The following is a 22,706-nucleotide window of genomic DNA, read 5'->3' on the forward strand; positions in this document are numbered from 1 at the left end:
CTCTATATAAACAAGCTAAAACCCGTAGTCTTCTTCACCCAAACACAAACAAAACAACAGAGCAAAGCAAACTCAGTCTGCAGCGAAACAACAAATTCAAATCTCTCTCTTAGAAACTATCGCAATGTCGATCTCCAGAAGTACCATAGTTTTACTGTTCGTGGCGACACTCCTGATATCTTCCGTGGTGGCTGCTCAGTCTCCTGCTCCAGCTCCATTCAGCGGGGGAGGAAGACGTATGATCTCTCCATCTTCGTCCAAAACACCGAGTCCTAAATCATCCGCATTGCCGCCTCAAGCTGATTCTCCTTCAATCGACGCTCCAGCACTCAGTCCGTCTTCCATCTCTGATTCTCCGTCAGAAGCTCCTGCTCCAGCATTGGGCAGCAACGCCGCTTCCAACAGATACACAGTTTTTGGTGGATCCGTCGCTGTTTTCCTATGCGCTGCCGTTTTGGCTATCTAGACTCTCGCTAGCTGGATCCGATGAAATCACCATTATCTCTTTATTCATTGTTATTTTTTTCTACTCTCTCGATCTGGTTTTGGATTTCGGTTTAATCTGTAGCGCTCTTTATTGTATTGTACCCATTATATTATCATCAATATATTAAGCTTAAATTAATTTGAGAGATATTTTTCTAAAATTCCAAAGTGAACAAGTAAAAGTAACAGCTCATCTCTTCGAATTGCCCACATCGCTGATATCGGCGGTGGCTTCTCTCCGTCGCCGTGTATATATCTTAATGGGCCGAATTTCATTGGCCCATTAATATTCTTTCTTTTTACAATTTGACACGAAATTGGAGCTTCAGTAAGTGATCGTTTTTAGATTTTTTTTTTTTGTTGGTCGTCGTCGTCACTCACACGAACTAAGAATCCATGGCGGCGACTCGCTCGCTCTTCCATACTCTTAGATGGTGAGTCTACTCTCACCTGTTCTCTCTTACTGATTTCGTTTTTTTTCTTTCCTGATAAAAATTGATTCACAGTTCTTATTATGATTTGAATGTAGTCGATTGACGAATAACAATGGTGTTGTCGGTGGAAGCAATTTCATTCGCAACAACACCGAATCATCATCGCGATTCTCGAATTCGTACAGTGCTGATGCAGCAATCGGAGGCTCGCTTTTCGAGGAATCATCGGAATCGGAGGAGAAAGATGATCTGAGGAGCCGGATTTTCAGATTGAGGCTTCCGAAACGAAGCGCGACTACTGTTCTCGAGAAATGGATAGGTGAAGGGAATCAGATTACAGTCAATGAACTTCGAGACATCTCCAAAGAGCTTAGAAGAACTCGCCGTTACAAACACGCTCTTGAGGTACCTTACCAACTTCGATACTTTTCAAATTGGAATTCGTGGCTCCTAGTTTCTAGATTGATTGCTTTGTGTCCTTGCCGTGAAATTTGCATTGAGAACTGAGTAGTTATGACTTATGAATAGGTTACAGAGTGGATGGTTCACCATGAAGAATCCAAGATCTCAGATGCTGATTACGCATCCCGCATTGATCTGATTTCGAAAGTTTTCGGTATCGATGCAGCTGAACGCTACTTTGAAGGTTTGCATATAGATTCAAAGACAGCTGAAACCTATACTTCTCTCCTTCACGCTTATGCTGGCTCCAAACAAACCGAACGAGCTGAGGCTTTGTTCAGGAGAATCATAGAGACTGATGGTCTTAACTTCGGTGCTATCACTTACAACGAGATGATGACTTTATACATGTCAGTTGGGCAAGTTGAGAAAGTACCTGAGGTTATCGGAGTGCTCAAGGACAAAAACGTTTCACCGGATATTTTTACTTATAACCTGTGGCTAAGTTCATGTGCTGCAACTTTCAACATTGATGAACTCAGAAAGATTCTTGAAGAGATGAGGGATGATGTTAGTTCTAGCGAGGGTTGGGTTCGATATATAGATCTTACTAGTATCTACGTAAACAGTAGTAGACTAACTAATGCTGAGTCTACTACACCCGTCGAAGCTGAGAAATCTATTTCCCAAAGAGAATGGGTCACGTATGACTTCCTTATGATTCTGCATACTGGATTAGGAAACAAGGGTATGATAGATCAGATTTGGAAGTCTTTGAGAAACACTAACCAGAAATTGAGCAGCAGAAGCTACATTTGTGTTCTTTCTTCTTACCTAATGCTTGGTCATTTAAGAGAAGCCGGGGAAGTTATTGATCAGTGGAAGGAGTCTAAGACTACAGAGTTTGATGCTTCTGCTTGCTCGAGGATTCTGAATGCTTTTCGAGATGTTGGGTTAGATGAAAAAGCCAGCGACTTTCACTTGCTCTTGGTTCAGAAGAAATGCAGCTTGGAAAATGATGACTCATAAGATTGGAGTCTCTTAAGGAATAAGTTGTGAAATTTTTTATGCTCTTTGCAAGAATCAGATCAAGCTCATCATCAGTCATCATTTAGGGTAAATGAATAAAATAGAGGTTTCTTCTCTACACTGTGATTTTTACTTATCTTTTGTTCTTTACGTCGGAGGTCATGAGACTCGTCGAGTTTGTCACCGGAATATTTTGCTAAAATAGATGCAAGCTTTTTTGTATGTTGTTTAAGAACAAGTGTAGCATATTCGTAAGTGTGTATTTGCTTTTAGTGTAGAAACAGTATGATTTTTTGAAAGCTTAAAACAAAAAAAACTACCATGTAATAAGAAGCCTTGTTCCATTATTAACACTCTTATTGGTTTATATACATGAACATGATATACAAACATGGTTAGACCCACGAGAGAAACAACAGAAGCAAATAACACAAACAACATTATAGTAGTACAAGTCCCTTGAATAGCTTAAGAGCCAGAGATTTTGAAAAGAACAAAAAGAAATGACAAGATATGGGATTGATAGCAACAGAAGAGTAATAATGAGACAAAAGAGAGTGGGGACATAAATTTTTACCTAATGAAAGTGAGAAGATTTCAATTTTCACAAGTCACAACCACCCCAAAAAATACTTTCAGTTTTTGCCTTTTTGAATTCTCTTCATCCACACCCACCACCACCACCATCACAGAGATATTATTACCCAGGAGGAAAAACAAAAGATAATTATTAACGATCAATGAGCACCACCAAGACTTTGCTTTTTTGCCTTCTTTCACTTTTCTTCCACTCCAAGCACAGAAGAAAGTGACCTTTTTTTGTTCTTTGTTTTTTTCAGAGAGAGCATGCCATATCCAAAAGTAAACCACTATTGATCCAGCTAGATGAACAGTGGATACGGTCCCACTAGGGTCACCAGGCGTGTTCTAATTGTTTCAAACCCACGTTAATGAAATTGAGAGAATCTCTACATCAGTCCTTTACCTCATTGATTATCTTTTGTCCCTTGTCTTCTCTTTAACCAACCAAACATGCTTACCAATAAGACCAAAAGGGGTCTTAGGTTTTTCACCAATGGTTGTTTAAACCCTTTGATGAGTTGTTTAAGTTTCGCTTCAGCAACTTGAGGTAATCAATGGCTTCGTCCAGTAGTAAAAGAGCTTCTTTTCCCTTTGCCCCTGGAACTACGCTCTCGAGGATTCTCAGAGCAGTATGAATCTTGTCTTTTCTTGACTGCTCATCACTTAGACCAGAACCCGTTTCTTGTTTGCTTGAAATATTGGATTCAGGAAGTTTTTCATCTGGTAAGCCTTTGGCTTTAGTGAAACTCTTGGTGGTGACCACAAGGGATGGTGACGAGTCTCTGGATGAATGGTCCAGTAGTTTCTGCCTTTTACAAAGTGGACCATCAACACTGCTTTCAGTTTCATCCAGTTCTTCTCTTGTTTTATAGCACGCTTGTTGTTCAACTGGGAATGGAGAGTGACCAGTGCTCATCACCTCATCATCACTCTCCCAATCATCATTGTCGTCTTCATCAGAATACAGCAGCGCGTTGATTTCCTCAGTGTCTTCATGCATCTCTGACTCTTCTTCGCCATTAACATGAACTTCAGGTAGCAATATATTTTCTGGACTGGCATGACCTTTGCTGAACCCTTTCTCGAGAATGTTCCCACGCTCTGCATCCATAAAAGAAGGAAACCGCAGAGGAAAACCACATTGTAACAAACGCGTCTGATTTCCTGACTGATCGAATACAAGAAATCTTTTCCGAGAAGACTTGAGTGCCTCTCCCTCTGGAGCAGCAGCGTAGCTAGATCTCCCTTTCAAACATGAAACTTGTTTTCCACAAGACTGCTGACCATAACTTGGCAGCAAGGCTTGGAACCGTGGCTGCAAATAGCAAAACTGACGCTCAGCAGCATATACTTTACCAAGTTCCGGAAAAGGGATTCCAGGACGGAAAGACTCAGTAGCTGTGTCTTGGACGCAAGCTTGAGGATTTAAGCCTAATGGCAACCATTTCTGCTGCCTAGTATCAAGAGGCATGCTCTTGCAGTTTTAAGCCAAGTAAACTTTACAGGAATACAATACTGCACGAAAAAAAGTAAAAGGAAAAAATCAGTTTACATGGCTATGACTATAAACGAGATAGATACTATTTAAAACTCAACTCAAGAAAAACTATAGCCACAAACAGAATCAACATAAAATGTAAAAGTATAAAAAAGGGAAAGATTCAGTTAGCATACCTATTGTGGAAGCTCTTGCTCAAATGTGTGATGAACGCACTGCTTCGTGATTCTTTCTTGAAACAATTGTATAAGAAAGTAGAGACAAAACGAAAAACAAAGGCCAGCTCCAAAAATACAAACACAAACTCAGAAACCAACTACGTCACTGGTTTGAGTATATGTCTAAAGTATTCAGCCTGAAAGTAAAACACATACACAATAGTGTTAGAAACAAGACTAACTATGAATGGTGAAGAGTGACAAAAGAGCATAAATAACAATTTTTTTTTGTTTTCAGGAACAAACCTGACAATTATCCATCGGTTGAAAGCAAGCAATAACCCTCACTACAATTGTTGGTTTGTTGGAATCACCGTTGTTCTCGTACTTCAATGTTCGAAATCTTGTCTGACCAGCTGATTGACTTACCATCACTTTTACAAACTCTTCAATTTAAAACTTACTACCAGTTTGCTCCACAGAACAGAGCAAGCTTACCAAAAAAGACAGATGACTAGAAGTAAACAGAGAAAAGTATTGATCTTTGAGAAGGAGAAAGTATTTAGCTTTAAAGGGTTTTAGGAGAATGGTTTAGCTGATCCTATACTGATCACAATGAAAAACGTAGAAACGTTGGGATCCCATTATTAAAGAGATTAGATAAGATTGGTTTTGAAGAAGAGGATTATGAAGAAGAAGAAGAAGAAGAAGAGGATTTGAAGATAGAGAAGAAATTTACAGAATAACACGGCAATAGAGATTCAAGGGCACAACTTTACGGTACACAGTGAACCAACTCATTCTGTTTTTTTTTCTCCTCTTATGCACTTTTTAGATTTGTAACAACTTCACTGCTTATTTGTAATCCAGCTGAGAGCCAAATCTGAGGCAAAAAAGAGTGGAAACCATCTCATCAAAAACAAAACCAGATGTTATCAACAACAATTAAAACTATTGCAGCATTGCACAGTTACATATTCTGGGAACATCACTTTTCATTATGCGTCAGTTCAATCAAAATTTTGATTCCTAATTTTGACACCAAAATTTTCTCAAGTAACAAAAAGGAAAGAAACAGAGAGCAGAGACAAACAAAAAGATGATTAAATTGATTCTCATATTAGCTTACCGATAGGATGAAGCAAATAGATCCAGAGAGAGTGTAGAAGACGAATCAAGCAAAACTCTAACGGATAAGAGAAGAGAAGAGAAAGCTAAAATCTTTACGAAAATAAGGAAATAAAAAAGTGGGCGTGAAGACTAAAGCTTTGATATTTCTGCTTTATACATGTTCGTATTTCTTTTGTGACAATTTTGCCCTTTCGAAATACTTTATTTTACAGTCAATATTGGACAATGGGGATGCAATGAAAGAAAAAAGAAAAAGAAAACAGTTCACATCAACCATGCATGTATGATTAGGATTTTTTTGGTTTTTGTCAATGACCCAATCAATAAGCCTTAGATTTTAGTTTTTGATTGAACTATTTGGATAACAATTTCGTTTTCTTCAGTTAAAAATTAAACCGTTGGGCCACAACTGGCCGGTCCATTAGCAAAATTTCGACGTTCGTAAAGAACCGGAACTCGATCCCGGGTGTGATGGTACCTTCTACAAATGGACTTAGCCAGTGGCGGACCCAGAAAATAAATTTAGGAAGGTCAATTACAGAATAAAAAAAATATTTGTGTCATAATGGTGGTTTGAACCCGGGTTTGGGGAGGTCAACACTATAGAATTTACCATCTGTGCTACTGAAACTTTATAGAATTACATGTAAAAACAATTATTTATTTAGTTTACCCAGGTCAGATGACCTACCTCTTTCATACATAGGTCCGCCCCTGGACTTAGCTCCTACCACTGCACTAAAGTCACTTAACACCGGATTACACTTTTAGCATGAGTTGGGTTCATTTTTCAATTAAATAGTATATCTTTTTGTGTAAGATTAAATTTTGCAATAGATTTTACATTTAATTTGGTTGAACTTAAAATTTCATGTACAACTTGCATATTCCTAATCCGAATTTAACTTTGATGGAGGCAATGGCACGACTCGTCCGGACGAGGGAGTTGAAGAACGTGTCTATATGTAATTATGCTGGTATATAATGGCAACCCTCACCATCCATAATTGATCATTTCAAGTCATTATAAGTTGTACTAAATTTAAGTAAATAGTACAAACGTGATAATTTCAAAGATGTTTGTTAAAGTAAAACCCGTATGTTCGTCTTCTTTTTACCATTCTGTTTTTTTTTGTTTTTTTTGGGGCAAACGTTTCTTCTTTTTAATCATGAGCCAAAATAATGGAAGTGAGTTTTTAACCTTTGTTTGGTGGTTTCCTTTAATTATTAACTTTTCTTTTTATAGGTGCGTGGATTTAGGGATTATTTGGAACATCTTCGATGACACGAGACAAATTGAACTACATACATACATCGTAAACATTGTTGTTATGTTTTCTTTGACTAGTTTAGGAGAGAGCTATTATGTATAGCTAATGAAACAAACACCAATCTTTACGTAGCTAAACTAAACACGATTATTGTAACATGATGTTTTAACAGACTATTTGTAACATGATATTTTAATAAGTGATTGGTGTGAAAAAAATGTTGGACCATTCACCAAATTCCATGATCATAGGAGTAAAGAAAAAAAAAAAAGAATAAAGAGACAAATTTGGTGAAAGAAGAAAGAAAAAGAGATGCAAAGTGAATGATTAAAGAAATGCACGGGGAATTAGTAAGTGCTTAATTGCCTTGACGACTTCTTTTTTCTTTTTTTTCTTTTGCTTTTTGGAATATTTTTTCTTTTTTCTAAAGGTTTTCTCGTTGAATCTTTTTTCTTTTGTTTGATGTGAAATGAAAAATAGTAGTTACCGTGTGAGACCAGTGGACCCAAATGCTTACTATGTACTACATTATGATTTACAGTACTTCATAAATCTTTATAAATTATAGGAAACAATTATTATATGTTCTATTCCGAAACAATCACTATTTCTAAATTCCTGCCTTGCTTGTAATTTGTAAACATCCTCCATGATCACTATTCTCATTAATCAAAGTTTATAGCTGTTAAAAAGAAAAAAGTAAAAAAAAAGACAGTTTAATGACTCCATAGAAATTTCAGTTCAGAATATTGAGACTGGGCTTTGGTTAGATGAGTGACCATACGAGATTGGGCATATATTCATTCCCTTGGACTTATTTTGGCCCATGTTCTCACTTTGCATAAACATCTCTATTTTTTTTTTCTTTATTTTTCTCATGACATCATAAGCCTAAGAAAAACAAACACCAAACCATTATGCAAACATATGCAAGCAAATTATTTGATTTTTCTTCAAATATTATTTTCTCTTTCTTTTTCACATAGATAGTAGTATTTGTTTTTCCAGTTTTCCCTCATATGGAGATAAATGATCTAACCAACAAAATTTTTAAAACTAATTGATAAAATTGTTGACCATATTTTTTGAAACTTTTCACATGACTTCTGATTAAAATCACAGGCGATATTTGATAATTAATGTCAACCACAAAAATAGAACATAGTACCCAAAGAAAGAGGGAATATACCAAATGAAGGTCCCCAGCAAAAGCATATCCCCCAAAGCCAAGAGACTTGGACCGACGGACAAAGTCCTTTGCTTCAATCACCATCAGTTTTCGCATATACTACAAGTCTACAAGCTAACAAATTCGATGATTTTTTAATATCTTTTCCCCTTTTTACATATACAGAATTCTAACAGCCTATTAGCACAATAATAAATAAAAATTATTTATTTTCATAAAAGATCTCTAATATGAAATGATTTCAAACTATATACAACAGAATAGAATATGGTCAAAAAATAATTAATCGTCTATGTACTTATGACTCTTTAAAAACAAAAACAAAAAAACATTTATTAATCAAAATTTAACGTCTTTTAACACACCGCGAATTTGTTCCAAGGTAATGAACAAGATCATCGTGAACGGTCCTTGCCTCGTCACCGTCGGAACAAACCCTTTGTACAAAGCCATCGGTCCTTCTTCCGTCACCGTCTTCACCGCACAATCCAACGGTCCACCGTAATTCTCCTTATCAGCATTCATCATCCTCGTCTTCACAACGTCTATCGGATTCGAAGCCACCGCAGCGACAATCCCCGCAGCAAAACTTGCCGCAACGTGCGTTCCGATCCCTCCCGGCGTCCCACGGCCTCCGGCGACCAAGATCTCTTTGACGTGATCATACGTGGCGAGTTGAGAAGCCGTAACGATCATCGCACGGTTAACAGTCAGCCACGAGCCAGTCCATAAGCTTGAGACGCCTTCTTGCCTTACGATCCGCTCGAGCGCGTCCACAACGCTCTTGTAGTTTCTGCGGCGGTTTAACGGCAAACCTCCGTCAGCTTGCATTCTCACCATCGCCACGTCAGCAGGATTCCCGACGGCGGATCCAATGGCTCCTGCTATGAGTCCAGCTGTGATCTTGGTGACCAATGGGAAGTTACCTGAGCGGAGTTCGGACTAGTTAATTAATTCGTACGTAAGTATATGGAAAAATTCGAACCAATGCAAACCGGACTGTTTAATTAAGATCGAAACCGAACCAAAATTTGGTTATAATTCCATTGGTTTTTATTATTTTAACCCAAAAACAGAGAACTGTAACCGATTTTAGTGCAATCAAACCGAACCAAACCGAATAAAAACCAAATTTGTATTAAGAGTATATTAATCATTACCGGTGAGTCGATCAGTCCACCTTCGTTTAAGAAAGTCGTAAATACCCATACGCGTGGCGGAGTAAAGCATCTGACGGAGGACGGTGGCTGAGACGCCGGAGAAGAGAGCGGCGGGTCCTTCGTTTTTGACAATGTGGGCTCCAACGGCAAAAGGGCTCGTGACGGAACGCGTGAAAGAAGACCGCGCGTGAATGGATGAATTAGGTAATAAGGAGATGCTGCCGATGAGAGAGTCTAGAGCGAAAACGGGTTGGTTAGGTTTAACGGGAAGGTTATGATCAAGATTGAGAATAGGGTTAGGGTTTTGGTCGTGGGGGAAAGAGTGTTCGCCTTGGAGCTGCATACGGACTTTGATGAGGTCTAATGGGTGAGTCAGAGCTCCGGCGATGATTGCAGCGATGCCACCTTCAAGAAATGGTTTGAAACCCATTGATGTGTTACCGGAGGAATATTTGACTATAAGGAGATTGTTTTGATTGATGAGAAATGAAATCAAAGAAGATTTTTGTAAGAAAAATATTTGGAGAGGAGAAAATGAAGTTGGACAAGTTGGAAATGGAAGAAGACAAAAGACATGGGAAGCAAATAATGCAACGAGTTGTGTTTGTGTACTACTAGTCCTGAATTACGGGTTACCAGCTTTTGCACAAGGTTTCTTTTGTTTTGTCTTGTCTTGATGCACCGCCTTGTCATCGTAGACAAGAATAATTGACGCTAGCTATAGGGGAATAAAGCAATACGTATCTAAAATACTCATTATGATTTTTGATGTTTAGGACGAACGGCTCGAATTTAATTATATCTTATATAACATTACTTGTTCAATGTAACTTTTGTACCATAAAGTGACATTAGACATATATGTTACAAGAGAGAATGAGTACTACAAGATTATATCAAGAAGCGTACGTTAGAGACTCCAACATGACATGAAACTTTAATACATAATTACTACTCTCTAATCGTTGATTACTTATTAAACACAAACGAAACTCATGTTATTGCATAGTACTTTATACATACATAACTATTAATCAAGAGGAAGAGTATTATTCAGCAACCCTTTTTACATTCTTCATCCATTGATCTATGGCTTCTTGTTCGAACCGCTAACCTCTTCAACAGTTGACGTAGGTTTTGTCTTTTCAGTATTTGGATAACCACCACTATTTCCAGGAAAAGGAAAGCTCGGAATCCATGACGGAAATTCAAATTTTGGCCCTTCTGGCTCCTCTGGTTCCTCGGGCTCTTCGGGCTCCTCAGGAACCTCAGGCTCTTCAGGAATCTCTGGTTCTTCTGGAATCTCAGGCTCTTCTGGCAACGGCAACTCATGCTCTTCTGGAATCTCCGGCTCGTCAGGCTCTTTATATTCTGGAATCATTGTGACATCTTTGTGCACCAGAGAGTGACTTACTCTAGTAGCAAAACTAGGTGTAGCAAACAAGAGGGACGACGAAATAAAGACAAGGAAGAAGACGGAAGATACGAGAATAGGAAGGCGAACATTAATCATAGTGGATATTCTTGAATGAAAGACAACCTTAGAAAGAAGAGTTAAGTAATTTTGTGAGTGAAGAGAGTTTATGTTGTGGTATTGTGTAGAGAGAATGGTTTCTTAAATAATATTGAGATGAGAGAACTCTTAAATGCAGATTTCATAAGAGTCAGAAAATTGGGTGAGAAGATCTCAATGCACGATTACGAATGAGATGTTAGTCTTCAACAAACTCACCTATATTTCATTTTACGTCTTCTAAGTTCTATGTATAATCCCTTTAGTTTTTCGAACTTAATTTATACGTGTTTAAAAGAAACTTACAATTAGCAAACACCTATAAACGTCTTATATACATAAGACCTTCTTAACTAGTGTAATAATCTAATTATTAAAAAAAAAATAGTCCATTTAGTTTTGAAAGCAGATTACCTAACTGATCCACGGCTTGATCATGCACTGTCATTGTATTCAATTATTATGATCATGTAGCTGTTTAAAGTTTTACTTATAACTAGGATATAATACTAATTAATCATTATGTAAAATATATAAGGATCAAAATTAAGCTAATTAAGTAGCTTCAAAACTGTAACTCAAGTCTAAACTTCATGATGGTATATAAGTCTCATAAAGAAAGTCACCAAGAAAAGTAATAACGATAATAAAAGAAAAGTTCAAAGACCAAAAGAAACAACTTCATAAAAAAGATTTAGATAAGCCAAAGAAAAGAAATGGTAGAAACAACATGAAGTCTTGTAATGGCTTCACTTGAGAGGGATAAACCTAGAGGAGTGTGTAGCACCGTGACCGGGCCTTCCGTGCGAAACCGGTTTGTAAGTGATTGAGAATTCCGCAAGGTAATGTCCGATCATCTCCGGTTTGATCTCGATTTGGTTAAAAGTTTTTCCATTGTACACACCAATGATGCTTCCAATCATTTCAGGCATAATCACCATGTTCCTCAGATGTGTTTTCACTACTTCTGGCTTCTCACCAGCTGGTGCTTCTAGTTTCTAGTTTAAAGTAAAACAGAGTGTTGTTATAATAATCGAACCAAACCAAAAGGCAGACCCTATAACTAAATTATAGTAATGTCAGGAGATTACAGATTAATAACAAATGTGACACAATAACAACACACATATAGTTTGCAAAGTTGGAGTTTTACCGCTTTGCGCAATTTCTTGATGAGAGCCATAGGCTTCGCTCCCATTCCTCTATCCATCCTACAAAATGATCAATCGCATAATCAGTAAAACCAAATCATATAGAACCAAATACATATGATATACCAAAATTGAGAAAAGTGTTTTTGGTGGGATCAAAACCTTCTTCGGATACGGGAAGGGAAGAGCTCGAAAAGATCCTTATTGGGCATGTCAAGAAGAGCATCGAGATCGACTCCTTTGAAGGAAAACTTTTTGAACGTTCTCTTTTTCGCAAGAGCAGCTCCGGGAACATCTGATTCGACTTCAGCCTACGGATTCCGACAAAAAAACTTTAAGACCACCACGATGATGTAAAAAAACTAACGATCGAATTATTAAGGTTTAGAGAGATGGAGATTTGCGAAACTAACCATATTGTTCTTGGTTCGAGAAGCTCTAAACGTGACTGCTGCTAGGTTTTGCTATGGAGATACGACAAGAGACCTAATAAATTTGGCACCCTATTTATACTTATAGATCCTACACTGTTTCTGTTTAAGGAAACTTCATTAAAAATTTCCCAAATACTAAATTATTGAGTTTCTAAAATATAATATGAATGTATATTTTTCTTACCTTATATAATAGACAAACTTCTATATCTTTTTCCTGTAACAAATTACAATATGTGACAACCTTTAAAGCATATATCCAATTAAAAAAATATGAATACACAAGATTTTTTCCCAAAAATTAATCAAAACTTCAATGTAAAAAGTAGAATTTAGGATAAAACTGGTTATAGAGATCAAACTGTGTCCTGTATTATCTTAAAACCTCAAGAAATCATATCTTTATAGGAATAGTTATACATTATATTCCTAATGTTTGTGGAATTTTCTTCTATTTGAGTAGGGTCATTGTGTTACTTTTTAATTTTCATTACTCATTACTGCTGAGTCATATACTTAGAATCTACATACCTTGGGGAAATAAGGTTACAACTGCAATACAGAAAAAAATAACTAAGCCATAAACAGAGCAAAATGCATGAGACATAAAAAAGAATGCTCTGTATTATTTAAACGCATGAACTAGAGTTTGAACAAAATCTAAAGGAGAGAACAGAAAAGCAGAGACAAAAGTTCTAAAGAAAAAGAAACGAAAGACAGGAGCAATCATAACACCGACGACTCTGTAACGAGAGCTTTGATCTTTTCACTTGAGAGGGATAAACCTGGAGGAATTGGTAGCACCAACACCAGGCCTACCATGCTTAACCGGCTTATATGAGATAGAGAACTCAGCCAAGTAATGTCCAATCATCTCCGGTTTGATTTCAACTTGGTTAAAGGTCTTTCCGTTGTAAACACCGATGACGCTTCCAATCATTTCAGGGACAATGACCATGTTCCTTAGGTGGGTTCTCACTGCTGCTGGCTTCTCACCTGCTGGTGCTTCAATTTTCTACCCAAACAGAGAAAAAGTCACAAATCTTTAGTGTTTTAATAAAGCCATTTGGTTGCAAGGAAGACACGTTCCAGGGCATGGTAGAATCAAAGATTTGGACTCTTATTGTTCAAGAAAGATCCAATTATATATATAGAGATCAAGGAAGTAGTGAAGGGAGAGTTTTATACCGCTTTGCGCAACTTCTTGATTAAAGCCATAGGCTTCCTCGTCAATCCTCTTGAGAACCTATAAGAAGAGAATTTACATAACAAAAATGATCTGTATGAGAAAACAAGAGATGATCTGCGAAATCGAGACATAGCTTAATAAAGACTCTATATAACCTTCTACGAATACGGGAAGGGAAGAGCTTGACAAGATCATCGGTAGACATGTCGAGAAGAGCATCAAGATCGACTCCTCTGAATGAGAACTTTTTGAACGTTCTCTTTTTCACAATTCCAGCCGCAGCAACCTCTGGATCCGCCTAAAATATATTTACCATTACGAGAAAATTACAAACAAGATGTCGGAAAAATATAATCATGAGTATATGATAGAGAGACAGAGATCGAAGAACTAACCATTGTTTGTATGGATTTGTTGGGAAACCTTAAAACCTGATCAGCTCAAACAATGATGACTGCGCAAACGACAAACAACTTAACTTAAGCATCAAATATATACCTGAGCCAAACCCTAGAAACATTTATTTAATGTTTGGTCCATGTACTCTTTTATTTTTTTCATCCGAGTCCATATCTTTGGAAAATAAGATCTGAAAAAAACTGTAATCTCGGATTTGGTGAGTGAAGCTCGGATTTGCCGTTGGTTGAATGGATCTACCAAATAGTACTTCATCCCTACTATTATTTTGAAACACAGTTTATGGACTAAACCTTCGTTTTGTAAGAAATTACAAAGGTATGCCATTGAAGTTATAACCAAATAATATATCTTCATTAAGGGTAAAAATTTAATGAAAACGAAATTTTGTTCATATCCTAAACGGATAAACACGCGGATCCCGGGTCCAATCTTTTAAAATGGCTTTTTCACGTCTAAATAATAAATAAAAGCAATACATTGTGTACTTTGTTGAGAAAATTCTAATAGCATATTGGTCCAATGAAGCTCAAATATTTCGAAAGGTGTCAAGTTTGATGCACCTTAGCTACAATTTTTGTTGTTTCCAATAGTTATCCCACTACGATTTTTTTGGGAATTAGTGAGGAAATCTTATTTCCACAAATAAGCGGATTACACAGATCAAATATAGCACTTGCCATATATGCTTCCAAAACATGAATATTATAGTTTCCATGTATGCTTCCAAATATAATTTAAATTATTTAAATTACCATATTCCCATAATATTACCTTTAAATTTGATCTTGATATCTGAGTTTCTTACAAAAATATAGGAATGTATATAATTTCAAAATCCCGAATATAACTGATTCCGTGATTAGTTGTTTTATCATTCATATTTAGATATCTTCCTGAAATTTCACGCATAACAGATTCAGGCATTTTTTAGTAAGTTGTTACTAATATTTCCCTACTATCCCATTTTTAATTTCTATATTTTAACGTTTTAAAGTAAATAAGATTTTTCTTTTATTTGTTATTCAAATTAAATTCGTATCCTATTTTCATGATTGATTCGTATGAGTGATTTCATTCCATATACGTAAGATATTCTTTAACTAACAATATATATACGTTGACTATTTACTCAAATTATAATGGTATATATATTCGATTTCATATGCTTCTAAAATTTCGAGAAATCTGTTGTAGTATAGCTTTGCATCCAATCAATTCATTAATTACCTATCAAAATATATTTTCATAATCCCGCTTAACTTGGTAGCAGTTCCAAATTTGATAAACTGGATTAAATGCGTGTGCAAATTATTGAAAAAATTAGAAAACCTACTCCTTATTTAAAAATCTATATATACCCTCCTATTCCTAACTCTTCCATCACCGGCTCACATTCGCAATTTACTTCCTACTCCACGTATATCATATTAGCAATTTACAGATGTTGATCTTATATGCGAATGTGAAAAAATGGTGAGTAAGATCAGTTTTTTTTTTTTTATTGTATGTTATGACATTCAACCATTAGCACATAATCATGATTTTACATTGTCCGGATTATCTTTAATAATATGTTATTGTGTGTCTGCAGGTAACTTGGTAAATGGTAAATGGTTGCTGTCGAGGTCCAACCATATTATAATATCCAACACCATGAGTTAGAAAGGTTCGGTTTCAATTATCGAAACATATATATACAAATGTTTTCATAGTTAGACAGAAACATAACTCTAATGATCTTATATGAATGCATGTGGTTTTAGTATTTTATTTGGCAAGTACAAACTAACTAAGCAACCCAACATTTTAACAAATATTGCAAACGAGGTGACAACAAAAAGCATAAACGTAGTTAAGTTTCATTTCCTATTTAAAACTATGTTGGTAGTTTTTTTTGTTTAGGTTATATCTTTCTTATTTTTTCTTTGTATTTCTCTTGAACATAAGCAGACAAAATTCATGAAAAAGCCTAATATACCGAGAGGTGATAAAGATGAAGACCACAACAACAAAAAACGTCAACAACGTCGACAAGGTTTTTGCTAATTATAATAATATATAAAAAAATTAAATTATTATGGTTTATATGATTTTTAAGGTATGCTGTCACTGTGGAAGCAGGGATGTGTGAGTCGAGGAGCCAAAAATTTAAGGTGAGTCGTGAGCGAAGATAACTATTTCAACCTTTGTCACACCAAATGTTCCCCCGATAGTAATTGCGACGGATGCCTTTGATGTTGCTTCTGCCAAAAATTTGGTCATTCCAATCATATATCAAATTTAGTCAACTATTTATTAAGCAAATTTATCAATAAATTTATCTTCTTCCTGCTTAGTGTGTGTGCATTTGTTCTATAAACACTAATAATATTTGTCCCCTATTATCTCTTGGGTATTAATAATATTTGTCTGTAGTAACAAATTAACTTATTAAATTTTAGTTCATGTATCTATCGTAAGCAAATAAATATATATATTCGCATAACAAATTAACAACCAAGTGAGTCAATAAACAAAAGTTTATGTAAAAGTTGGCTTATTTGGCTTTGTTAGATCTTTGCTTATTCAAATTATCTTTGCACATCCTTATTCAAAGGATCAAATCAAGAACATGACATTGTTTCAGTGAGTTGCTTATTCAAAATAATTTAGTTAAAAGGATCTTTTTCAAATTATCTCAAATTATCTTCCAAGTATTAAAATCTAATTGACTCACTTGGTTAATTTGAATAAGCAAAGATCCTTTTTCAAATTATCACATTATTTTGTAGGGTACTTGGAAGTTGGAATCTAATTTCAACTTTTAATTTAATTATTTAATTATGAGAATTCACTTTACAAAACATGACATTGTTTCGTAAATAATTGCATGTTAATGTTGTTGATATCATGACTATTTAATTAATCTACAAAAAGTAAACACATATATTTGCTATTTTTTGAATTCAGATTAACACGCTGGTCTAACTGACTTAATTTAATAATAATTTTTTTTATCTTTGCATCCAATTCTATCGATGTTTATTTTCGAATGGGTGAATGTCTTTTAACTATTTTAATAATAATTCAACTTTTAAAATTTGAAAATTAATTTAAAAACACATTTGCATTTAATGGGATTTTGTAGTTAAGGAAATAAATATTAATTTATATTTAAACACACTGTTTTCGTATATTCTGAAAATCAGGAATCAAAGATCATTCTTTTGACTAGCCTACATTATTTAGACATTTTTCAACCAGCTATTTTGTTATAGATATGGATAGTTTCAACATTTAAATATAAAATATAAATATTCCTAAAATAAATCTTATAAGTTTTTCAATTATCAGATTCATATTAAAAAAGAAATATGACAATAACGAATTACTTTGAGACAGGTATATTGAGAATTTTGTATACTTTTGAAAATTTTGAGAATTTCTTAACCAAAATGTTTTAATAAATATTGTCTAAAAAGTAATTATTTCAAAAAGAACGGTTATAGGACACAAAATTTTTGGCAGTGTGAAATGGACAAGACGGGATAGGACGAGACTATATGACATGTAAAAAACTACTTTAAAATTTGTATTTTGAGAGTTTGTGTATTTTTAAAAATATTTTGAGAGTTTTTGAAAATTATGATCTACTAACTATATATAAATTAAATATTCAAATAAAGATTTTATGTACTTCCTCTACTTTTTTTAGCCAAACTTTTTTAAAAAATATTGTCTAATCGAAAATTATTTAAAATAGTAAATTTATGGGCATAAAATATGTTTCCAAACTCAAATATGATATTTGGGTTAACACCCTTAAACAAACTGTGAGAAATATTTTTAATAGTTTAGTATACACGTGAAAAAAACACGGGCTCTGTTTGGTTATTATGGATGAATTGCCAAAAATCATATATTTTCAAATTTAATTATCCTCGACACGGGTTGCGATATTCACATATAAACCAAAATATTGACAAAACACCCAAATAGTGGCCAACTAATTTCAATAGAAAATACTAACAGCATCTAATTAATTTTTTAATTTCTAAACCATTTTTACATGAAAAAATATCACAATGTGTTGTATCCCGAGATAGTACTTAGAAGACATTAAAAGTCTCAGTGGTTGATGAGTTTTTGTGTATTGTGTTGCCCATACACAAATATATTATATTTAAAAGTTGACTATGGGACATGTAATCAACTAATTTGGAACGGGTACTTTGAAAATTTTGGGTACTTTTGAAAACAGTAAGATAGTTTTTGAGAATTATAATTTTTTTAGATAGTTAAACCAACTAATTTTTTTAGATAGTCAAAATGAGACGTAGACAATTTCCGATAACCGTTGCTTTTGCAATGACTATCAACAAAAGCCAAGGTCAGTCACTCTCAATTATTGGGTTATATTTGCCTAGACCGGTTTTCACTCATGGCCAGCTATATGTAGCGATGTCCCGTGTAAGTACTAAATCAGGATTGAAAATTCTCATTATGACTCAAAAGAAAAACCTCAAAAGAAAACAAGGAATGTTGTCTTCAAAGAGATTTTCCAAGACATTTGATTCATCTTTATGGATACTTATGTAAGGCTCTATTTTTATTTTGTGTCCACTTTTTAAAAATTTATATATATGTTCTTCGTGTAAATTATTTGACATAATCTTATGTTTTCTTTTGCAGGTTAAATTTCATAATATCACCCATCCAATAAATTTATAAAAAATCCTTATTCATGTACTCCAATAAATAATTTTTATTGCATACTTCCATATTTGCATTTTCATTCTTTTTATTTATTTCTTATAATTATTATATCTAATATTCTACCATTTTATTATTTCCAATTATTTAACCATGTATATATATATATATATATATATATACTATTAGAGAAATTTAAAACTTATTACATTCATTATATTCTTGATACATCTTTTAAAATCTTATTGTACATTATTTTAAAATTTAGTAGTAAAAACATATTTCTTATAAAATATGGTTGAAGAAATTATAGTAAAATACAAAATTATATAAAAGAGATATAACACAGCAGCTAATACAAAAGAATACAGGAGAGAGATTATTACATATGGTGGGAAGTGGAGTATAGAGACCAGAGGTAATTAGATATGAATAGAAGGGTTTCGGGTTCCAAAGTAAATACTCATGTAAATTATACTATCAATATAAAATAACTAACATAGATGTAACTCATACAGTATTAAGAATTTAAAAATATAATAAACGTTTTTACCCGTGCTGTAGCACGGGTTATCACCTAGTTAGTATAGAATTAAGAATTTAAAAATATAATAAACGTTTTTGCCCGTGCTGTAGCACGGGTTATCACCTAGTTAGTATAGAAAGAGAAAACATTCGAATCCAGATACAACACACCTAGAATTCTGTAATTTAACTTTGTTTTCATATCAATATGTAACAGACAATCATTATCTATTTGTGAAATCCTCAAAGTGAGTAGTCCCCTTGTGCTATAAAGGTGTTTGCATCAATATTATAACACAGTAGATGAATACTAATGTCCCTCTGTATAACCTAGTGGTTGGTGTGATACAATCTTGCACCAGGCTCATCTCCATCAGAGACAACGTGTTTCCAGAGGATCAGAAGGCTCTTTGCTCACATCGACCGTCTTGCTCCGTTTAGCCAAGACGGTCGAAACAGATCAGATATATTCTCTGAATAATCCGACCTTTGCCCATCAATAGTAAAATTACTCCACCTCTAAGCATATGATGTAGCAAATCTATATCTGAACTAGTCACTAGTCATTGCGGATATTAGAATTTCCAAAAAAGTTTCCGAGTCTTCTTTAATTGAAACAAAGAGTTTAGGCACATCTAAAGAAGAGAGAAATGCAGCAGAGTAGCAAAACAGAGAAGTACAGACAAAATGGTCCAGAAAACAGACATATAAAAGGACCCTATAATTGCATAACGAGAGCTAAGGAAACAAGAGCACAAACACCAGACACTGTAAGGTCTTCACTTGAGAGGGATGAACCTGGAGGAGTGGGTAGCACCAACACCAGGCCTACCGTGCTTGACTGGCTTGTATGAGATGGAGAACTCAGCAAGGTAGTGTCCAATCATCTCAGGCTTGATCTCAACTTGGTTAAAAGTCTTTCCATTGTACACACCAATGATGCTACCAATCATTTCAGGCACAATGATCATGTTCCTCAAGTGGGTTCTCACTGGTTCTGGCTTCTCACCAGCTGGTGCCTCTCTTTTCTGATCAATCAAAAAAAAAAAAAAAGCAGTAATCTTTAGCCGTGAAACCAATTTGGTCACATAGAACAAACACCAAAACGTCTCACAACGCAGAATGAGAATCTACAAACTTAGAACAGTATCGATTCAACACAGATCTAATCAGGAAACGAGTGAAAATGAGGGAACTTTACCGCCTTGCGGAGTTTCTTAATCAAAGCCATAGGCTTTCTCGTCAACCCTCTAGAGAACCTAAACAAGAGAATTGTATAACGAATTCGATTAATAAGAAGAACACAAAGAGATGATTCTAAACTTAATCTTGCTCAAAGGAAAAGACCTAACCTTCTGCGAATACGGGCAGGGAAGAGCTTGACAAGATCATCAGTAGACATGTCGAGAAGAGCATCGAGGTCAACACCTCTGAAGGCGAACTTCTTGAACGTTCTCTTCTTCGGCACTTCCACCGCTGCAACCTCTGGTTCGACATCAGCCTATACAGTCCCATGGAGAGAAGAATTACAAACCACGGTTTTGTGGGGGATGTGATAGTAGGAGAAGTAGTGGATTTCGAGAGATGTTGTGTAGTAGATAGGGGAACTTACCATTGTTGAATCTCAGCGAAAGATAAGGAGGGTAATCCCTGAATCTGTGGTGTGGTCTGCTTCACGTTTTCCGAAATGAAGAGCTAAAAAGAAAGGTTGCCTAAATCGGCGGATCCAAATATATACGAGGATCTCTCTCTCTCTCGGCTAAAAACCCTAGAAAATTAAAGTTCCTTTGGTCAGTGAATTTTAGTTGACTTATATTATTTGTTAATTTTTTTTATTTAATTATGTAACAAAAAAAAAAAATCGAATTTTAAGTTAAAATTAAATTTTAAATTAGATTATGACAAGCTCAAAATCTTATAGTCGATAGTTACATTGTTCTAAAATTTGTTAGGTTTGATTTTCAAGTTGAGACACCAGTCTTATGCAGTTATATGCTTTTCAAAAAACCTTTTGATTCTTTATGGGAGGTGATTACTAACACAATTGACAGTAAAAGTATATTAAGATTTTAAGATATACAACGATGTTGGACATGGGCTGCGCCCTAATATGCCACTCGGCCCAACAAGATAAGTTCTGTGATTTTGGCCCGACGAAATCAGATGAAAGACATTAATAATCCGTAAAGGGTAATCTCGGGAATTCACGATAGGAACCCTAGAAAACCCTCGGTCTACAGTCCACTATATAAAGAAACAGTACTCATTGGAGAAAGGGATCAGACCCTCGAACAATACACAGAGAGCAATACTTTGCGTCTAAAACATTGTTGTTATTTTCTATACAATTTCCTGTTAGCTTCCGAGCTCGTCGTGACTCACTTGTCAGTTCTCCTGTGAACTGACGAGCACGATCTTGGCTCGTTTTAGTGACGACCTCGCATCCTTATCGTTAATAAAGAACAAACTTCACTCTTTCCCCTAAAATCGATATTTATTTAGTGTTGTGCAATCCCCAGTACAAACAATTGGCGCCCACCGTGGGGCAAGAGTAGAGCGCTTCTTTTTGACGAATCAATACCGACGGTCCTCACTTCCTCGAAGTTTCAAGATTCATGACGAACCCTAGCGACGATATCAACGAAGCAACGGAGCAACCAACGGAGCAGCGATGGGGGCGAACGAGAACACGAACTGTCCCGCCTCTACCCTCCTCGATGATCTCAACCGAACGCTCCTTGCCGAGCACGATCCCTCCACCAGCGCCCAACGCGCCCTTCGAGCCTCTCGCAACTGCAAACGCCGGACCTGCACCTGCCACCGACCAGCGGGTAACTAACGCCGCCACTCTCACCAACGTTGCCGCTCTCCCCAGCGCCGCTCTCACCAAAGCTGTCGCTCATTCCAATTCTGCCCTTCCAAATGCTTTGCCCACATCACAAAGGAGCGGACTCGATGACCCGATGCATACTGTACTCGATGGGCCAATCCCACCTCTTGCTGCCGCACTTGACGAGCATCGTCAAACCGTGGCTACAGCTGTCACTGATAACGCCGCGCTCCCAGCTCTCTTGCTTGCTGGACAGAGGAACAACTTCGACGATATGATGCAGACTATCCTCGTTAAGATCAATAGTCGGGACACACGAACAGCCGAGAAACTCGACGCACTCGTTGCAACACAAGAAGTATTGCAGGACCAAATTAACAGACTCCAGCAAAGAAAGCACGATCGTCGACACACTAGCTACCCTGCCGACCTGGACACACTACCATCCCTGTCACCGCCTGTCGAGGAACGCTCAGAGAGTCACAGACGCCGACTGACGTCCATCATCGAAGGATCCTTCGAAGACCACACCAGAGACGCGGCGCCCGCCGATCAAGACCAAACGCACCGTCGTAGCAAGCGTAGTAGGAGCCAGCCGACTCCAACACTGTC

The 22,706-nt window shown here is 36.0% G+C and overlaps 8 protein-coding genes across 8 annotated transcripts; 2 read left to right on the forward strand and 6 right to left on the reverse strand.

Annotated features, from left to right (window-relative positions):
- Window positions 36–634, forward strand: LOC104769129 (classical arabinogalactan protein 1-like). The gene has a single exon (XM_010493271.2). The coding sequence runs from the start codon at window positions 125–127 to the stop codon at window positions 464–466; it is 342 nt and encodes a 113-aa protein (XP_010491573.1). The 5' UTR covers window positions 36–124; the 3' UTR covers window positions 467–634.
- Window positions 740–2,613, forward strand: LOC104769131 (pentatricopeptide repeat-containing protein At5g09450, mitochondrial-like). Its single transcript, XM_010493272.1, has 3 exons — window positions 740–920; window positions 1,016–1,325; window positions 1,449–2,613. Exons 1-3 carry the CDS (start codon window positions 883–885, stop codon window positions 2,349–2,351), a joined length of 1,251 nt encoding a protein of 416 aa, XP_010491574.1. The 5' UTR covers window positions 740–882; the 3' UTR covers window positions 2,352–2,613.
- Window positions 2,676–5,854, reverse strand: LOC104769132 (transcription factor bHLH143-like). Its single transcript, XM_010493273.2, has 4 exons — window positions 5,719–5,854; window positions 4,896–5,472; window positions 4,608–4,786; window positions 2,676–4,448 (listed from the first exon to the last, which is right to left on the reverse strand). The coding sequence occupies exon 4, from the start codon at window positions 4,402–4,404 to the stop codon at window positions 3,421–3,423; it is 984 nt and encodes a 327-aa protein (XP_010491575.1). The 5' UTR covers window positions 4,405–4,448; window positions 4,608–4,786; window positions 4,896–5,472; window positions 5,719–5,854; the 3' UTR covers window positions 2,676–3,420.
- LOC104769133 (mitochondrial uncoupling protein 6-like) lies at window positions 8,461–9,879 on the reverse strand. The gene is made up of 2 exons (XM_010493274.2): window positions 9,341–9,879; window positions 8,461–9,106 (listed from the first exon to the last, which is right to left on the reverse strand). The coding sequence occupies exons 1-2, from the start codon at window positions 9,768–9,770 to the stop codon at window positions 8,520–8,522; spliced, it is 1,017 nt and encodes a 338-aa protein (XP_010491576.1). The 5' UTR covers window positions 9,771–9,879; the 3' UTR covers window positions 8,461–8,519.
- LOC104769134 (IgA FC receptor-like) lies at window positions 10,127–10,953 on the reverse strand. Its single transcript, XM_010493276.2, has one exon. The coding sequence runs from the start codon at window positions 10,851–10,853 to the stop codon at window positions 10,428–10,430; it is 426 nt and encodes a 141-aa protein (XP_010491578.1). The 5' UTR covers window positions 10,854–10,953; the 3' UTR covers window positions 10,127–10,427.
- LOC104769135 (40S ribosomal protein S15-2-like) lies at window positions 11,475–12,532 on the reverse strand. The gene is made up of 4 exons (XM_010493277.2): window positions 12,418–12,532; window positions 12,167–12,315; window positions 12,007–12,064; window positions 11,475–11,851 (listed from the first exon to the last, which is right to left on the reverse strand). The coding sequence occupies exons 1-4, from the start codon at window positions 12,418–12,420 to the stop codon at window positions 11,603–11,605; spliced, it is 459 nt and encodes a 152-aa protein (XP_010491579.1). The 5' UTR covers window positions 12,421–12,532; the 3' UTR covers window positions 11,475–11,602.
- LOC104769136 (40S ribosomal protein S15-3) lies at window positions 13,040–14,086 on the reverse strand. Its single transcript, XM_010493278.2, has 4 exons — window positions 14,023–14,086; window positions 13,783–13,925; window positions 13,627–13,684; window positions 13,040–13,453 (listed from the first exon to the last, which is right to left on the reverse strand). The coding sequence occupies exons 1-4, from the start codon at window positions 14,023–14,025 to the stop codon at window positions 13,205–13,207; spliced, it is 453 nt and encodes a 150-aa protein (XP_010491580.1). The 5' UTR covers window positions 14,026–14,086; the 3' UTR covers window positions 13,040–13,204.
- Window positions 19,840–20,904, reverse strand: LOC104769137 (40S ribosomal protein S15-4). The gene is made up of 4 exons (XM_010493279.2): window positions 20,877–20,904; window positions 20,617–20,765; window positions 20,466–20,523; window positions 19,840–20,292 (listed from the first exon to the last, which is right to left on the reverse strand). Exons 1-4 carry the CDS (start codon window positions 20,877–20,879, stop codon window positions 20,044–20,046), a joined length of 459 nt encoding a protein of 152 aa, XP_010491581.1. The 5' UTR covers window positions 20,880–20,904; the 3' UTR covers window positions 19,840–20,043.

This window comes from Camelina sativa, chromosome 20 (genome assembly GCF_000633955.1).
Source record: "Camelina sativa cultivar DH55 chromosome 20, Cs, whole genome shotgun sequence".
Taxonomy (NCBI): Eukaryota; Viridiplantae; Streptophyta; class Magnoliopsida; order Brassicales; family Brassicaceae; genus Camelina; species Camelina sativa.

What these genes read in the sequence shown, in the direction of transcription:
- LOC104769129 (XM_010493271.2), top strand. Translation starts at nt 125, where the DNA reads ATGTCGATCTCCAGAAGTACCATAGTTTTACTGTTCGTGGCGACACTC.
- LOC104769131 (XM_010493272.1), top strand. Translation starts at nt 883, where the DNA reads ATGGCGGCGACTCGCTCGCTCTTCCATACTCTTAGATG. An exon ending in CTCTTCCATACTCTTAGATG is followed by an intron (nt 921 to 1,015) that starts GTGAGTCTACTC and finishes ATTTGAATGTAG; the next exon opens with TCGATTGACGAATAACAATG. An exon ending in GTTACAAACACGCTCTTGAG is followed by an intron (nt 1,326 to 1,448) that starts GTACCTTACCAA and finishes ACTTATGAATAG; the next exon opens with GTTACAGAGTGGATGGTTCA.
- LOC104769132 (XM_010493273.2), bottom strand. Translation starts at nt 4,404, where the DNA reads ATGCCTCTTGATACTAGGCAGCAGAAATGGTTGCCATTAGGCTTAAAT.
- LOC104769133 (XM_010493274.2), bottom strand. Translation starts at nt 9,770, where the DNA reads ATGGGTTTCAAACCATTTCTTGAAGGTGGCATCGCTGCAATCATCGCC. An exon ending in GTGGACTGATCGACTCACCG is followed by an intron (nt 9,107 to 9,340) that starts GTAATGATTAAT and finishes AACTCCGCTCAG; the next exon opens with GTAACTTCCCATTGGTCACC.
- LOC104769134 (XM_010493276.2), bottom strand. Translation starts at nt 10,853, where the DNA reads ATGATTAATGTTCGCCTTCCTATTCTCGTATCTTCCGTCTTCTTCCTT.
- LOC104769135 (XM_010493277.2), bottom strand. An exon ending in CCTTCCCGTATCCGAAGAAG is followed by an intron (nt 12,065 to 12,166) that starts GTTTTGATCCCA and finishes ATCATTTTGTAG; the next exon opens with GATGGATAGAGGAATGGGAG. An exon ending in TCAAGAAATTGCGCAAAGCG is followed by an intron (nt 11,852 to 12,006) that starts GTAAAACTCCAA and finishes ACTTTAAACTAG; the next exon opens with AAACTAGAAGCACCAGCTGG.
- LOC104769136 (XM_010493278.2), bottom strand. An exon ending in CCTTCCCGTATTCGTAGAAG is followed by an intron (nt 13,685 to 13,782) that starts GTTATATAGAGT and finishes CTCTTCTTATAG; the next exon opens with GTTCTCAAGAGGATTGACGA. An exon ending in TCAAGAAGTTGCGCAAAGCG is followed by an intron (nt 13,454 to 13,626) that starts GTATAAAACTCT and finishes CTGTTTGGGTAG; the next exon opens with AAAATTGAAGCACCAGCAGG.
- LOC104769137 (XM_010493279.2), bottom strand. An exon ending in CCTGCCCGTATTCGCAGAAG is followed by an intron (nt 20,524 to 20,616) that starts GTTAGGTCTTTT and finishes TCTCTTGTTTAG; the next exon opens with GTTCTCTAGAGGGTTGACGA. An exon ending in TTAAGAAACTCCGCAAGGCG is followed by an intron (nt 20,293 to 20,465) that starts GTAAAGTTCCCT and finishes TTGATTGATCAG; the next exon opens with AAAAGAGAGGCACCAGCTGG.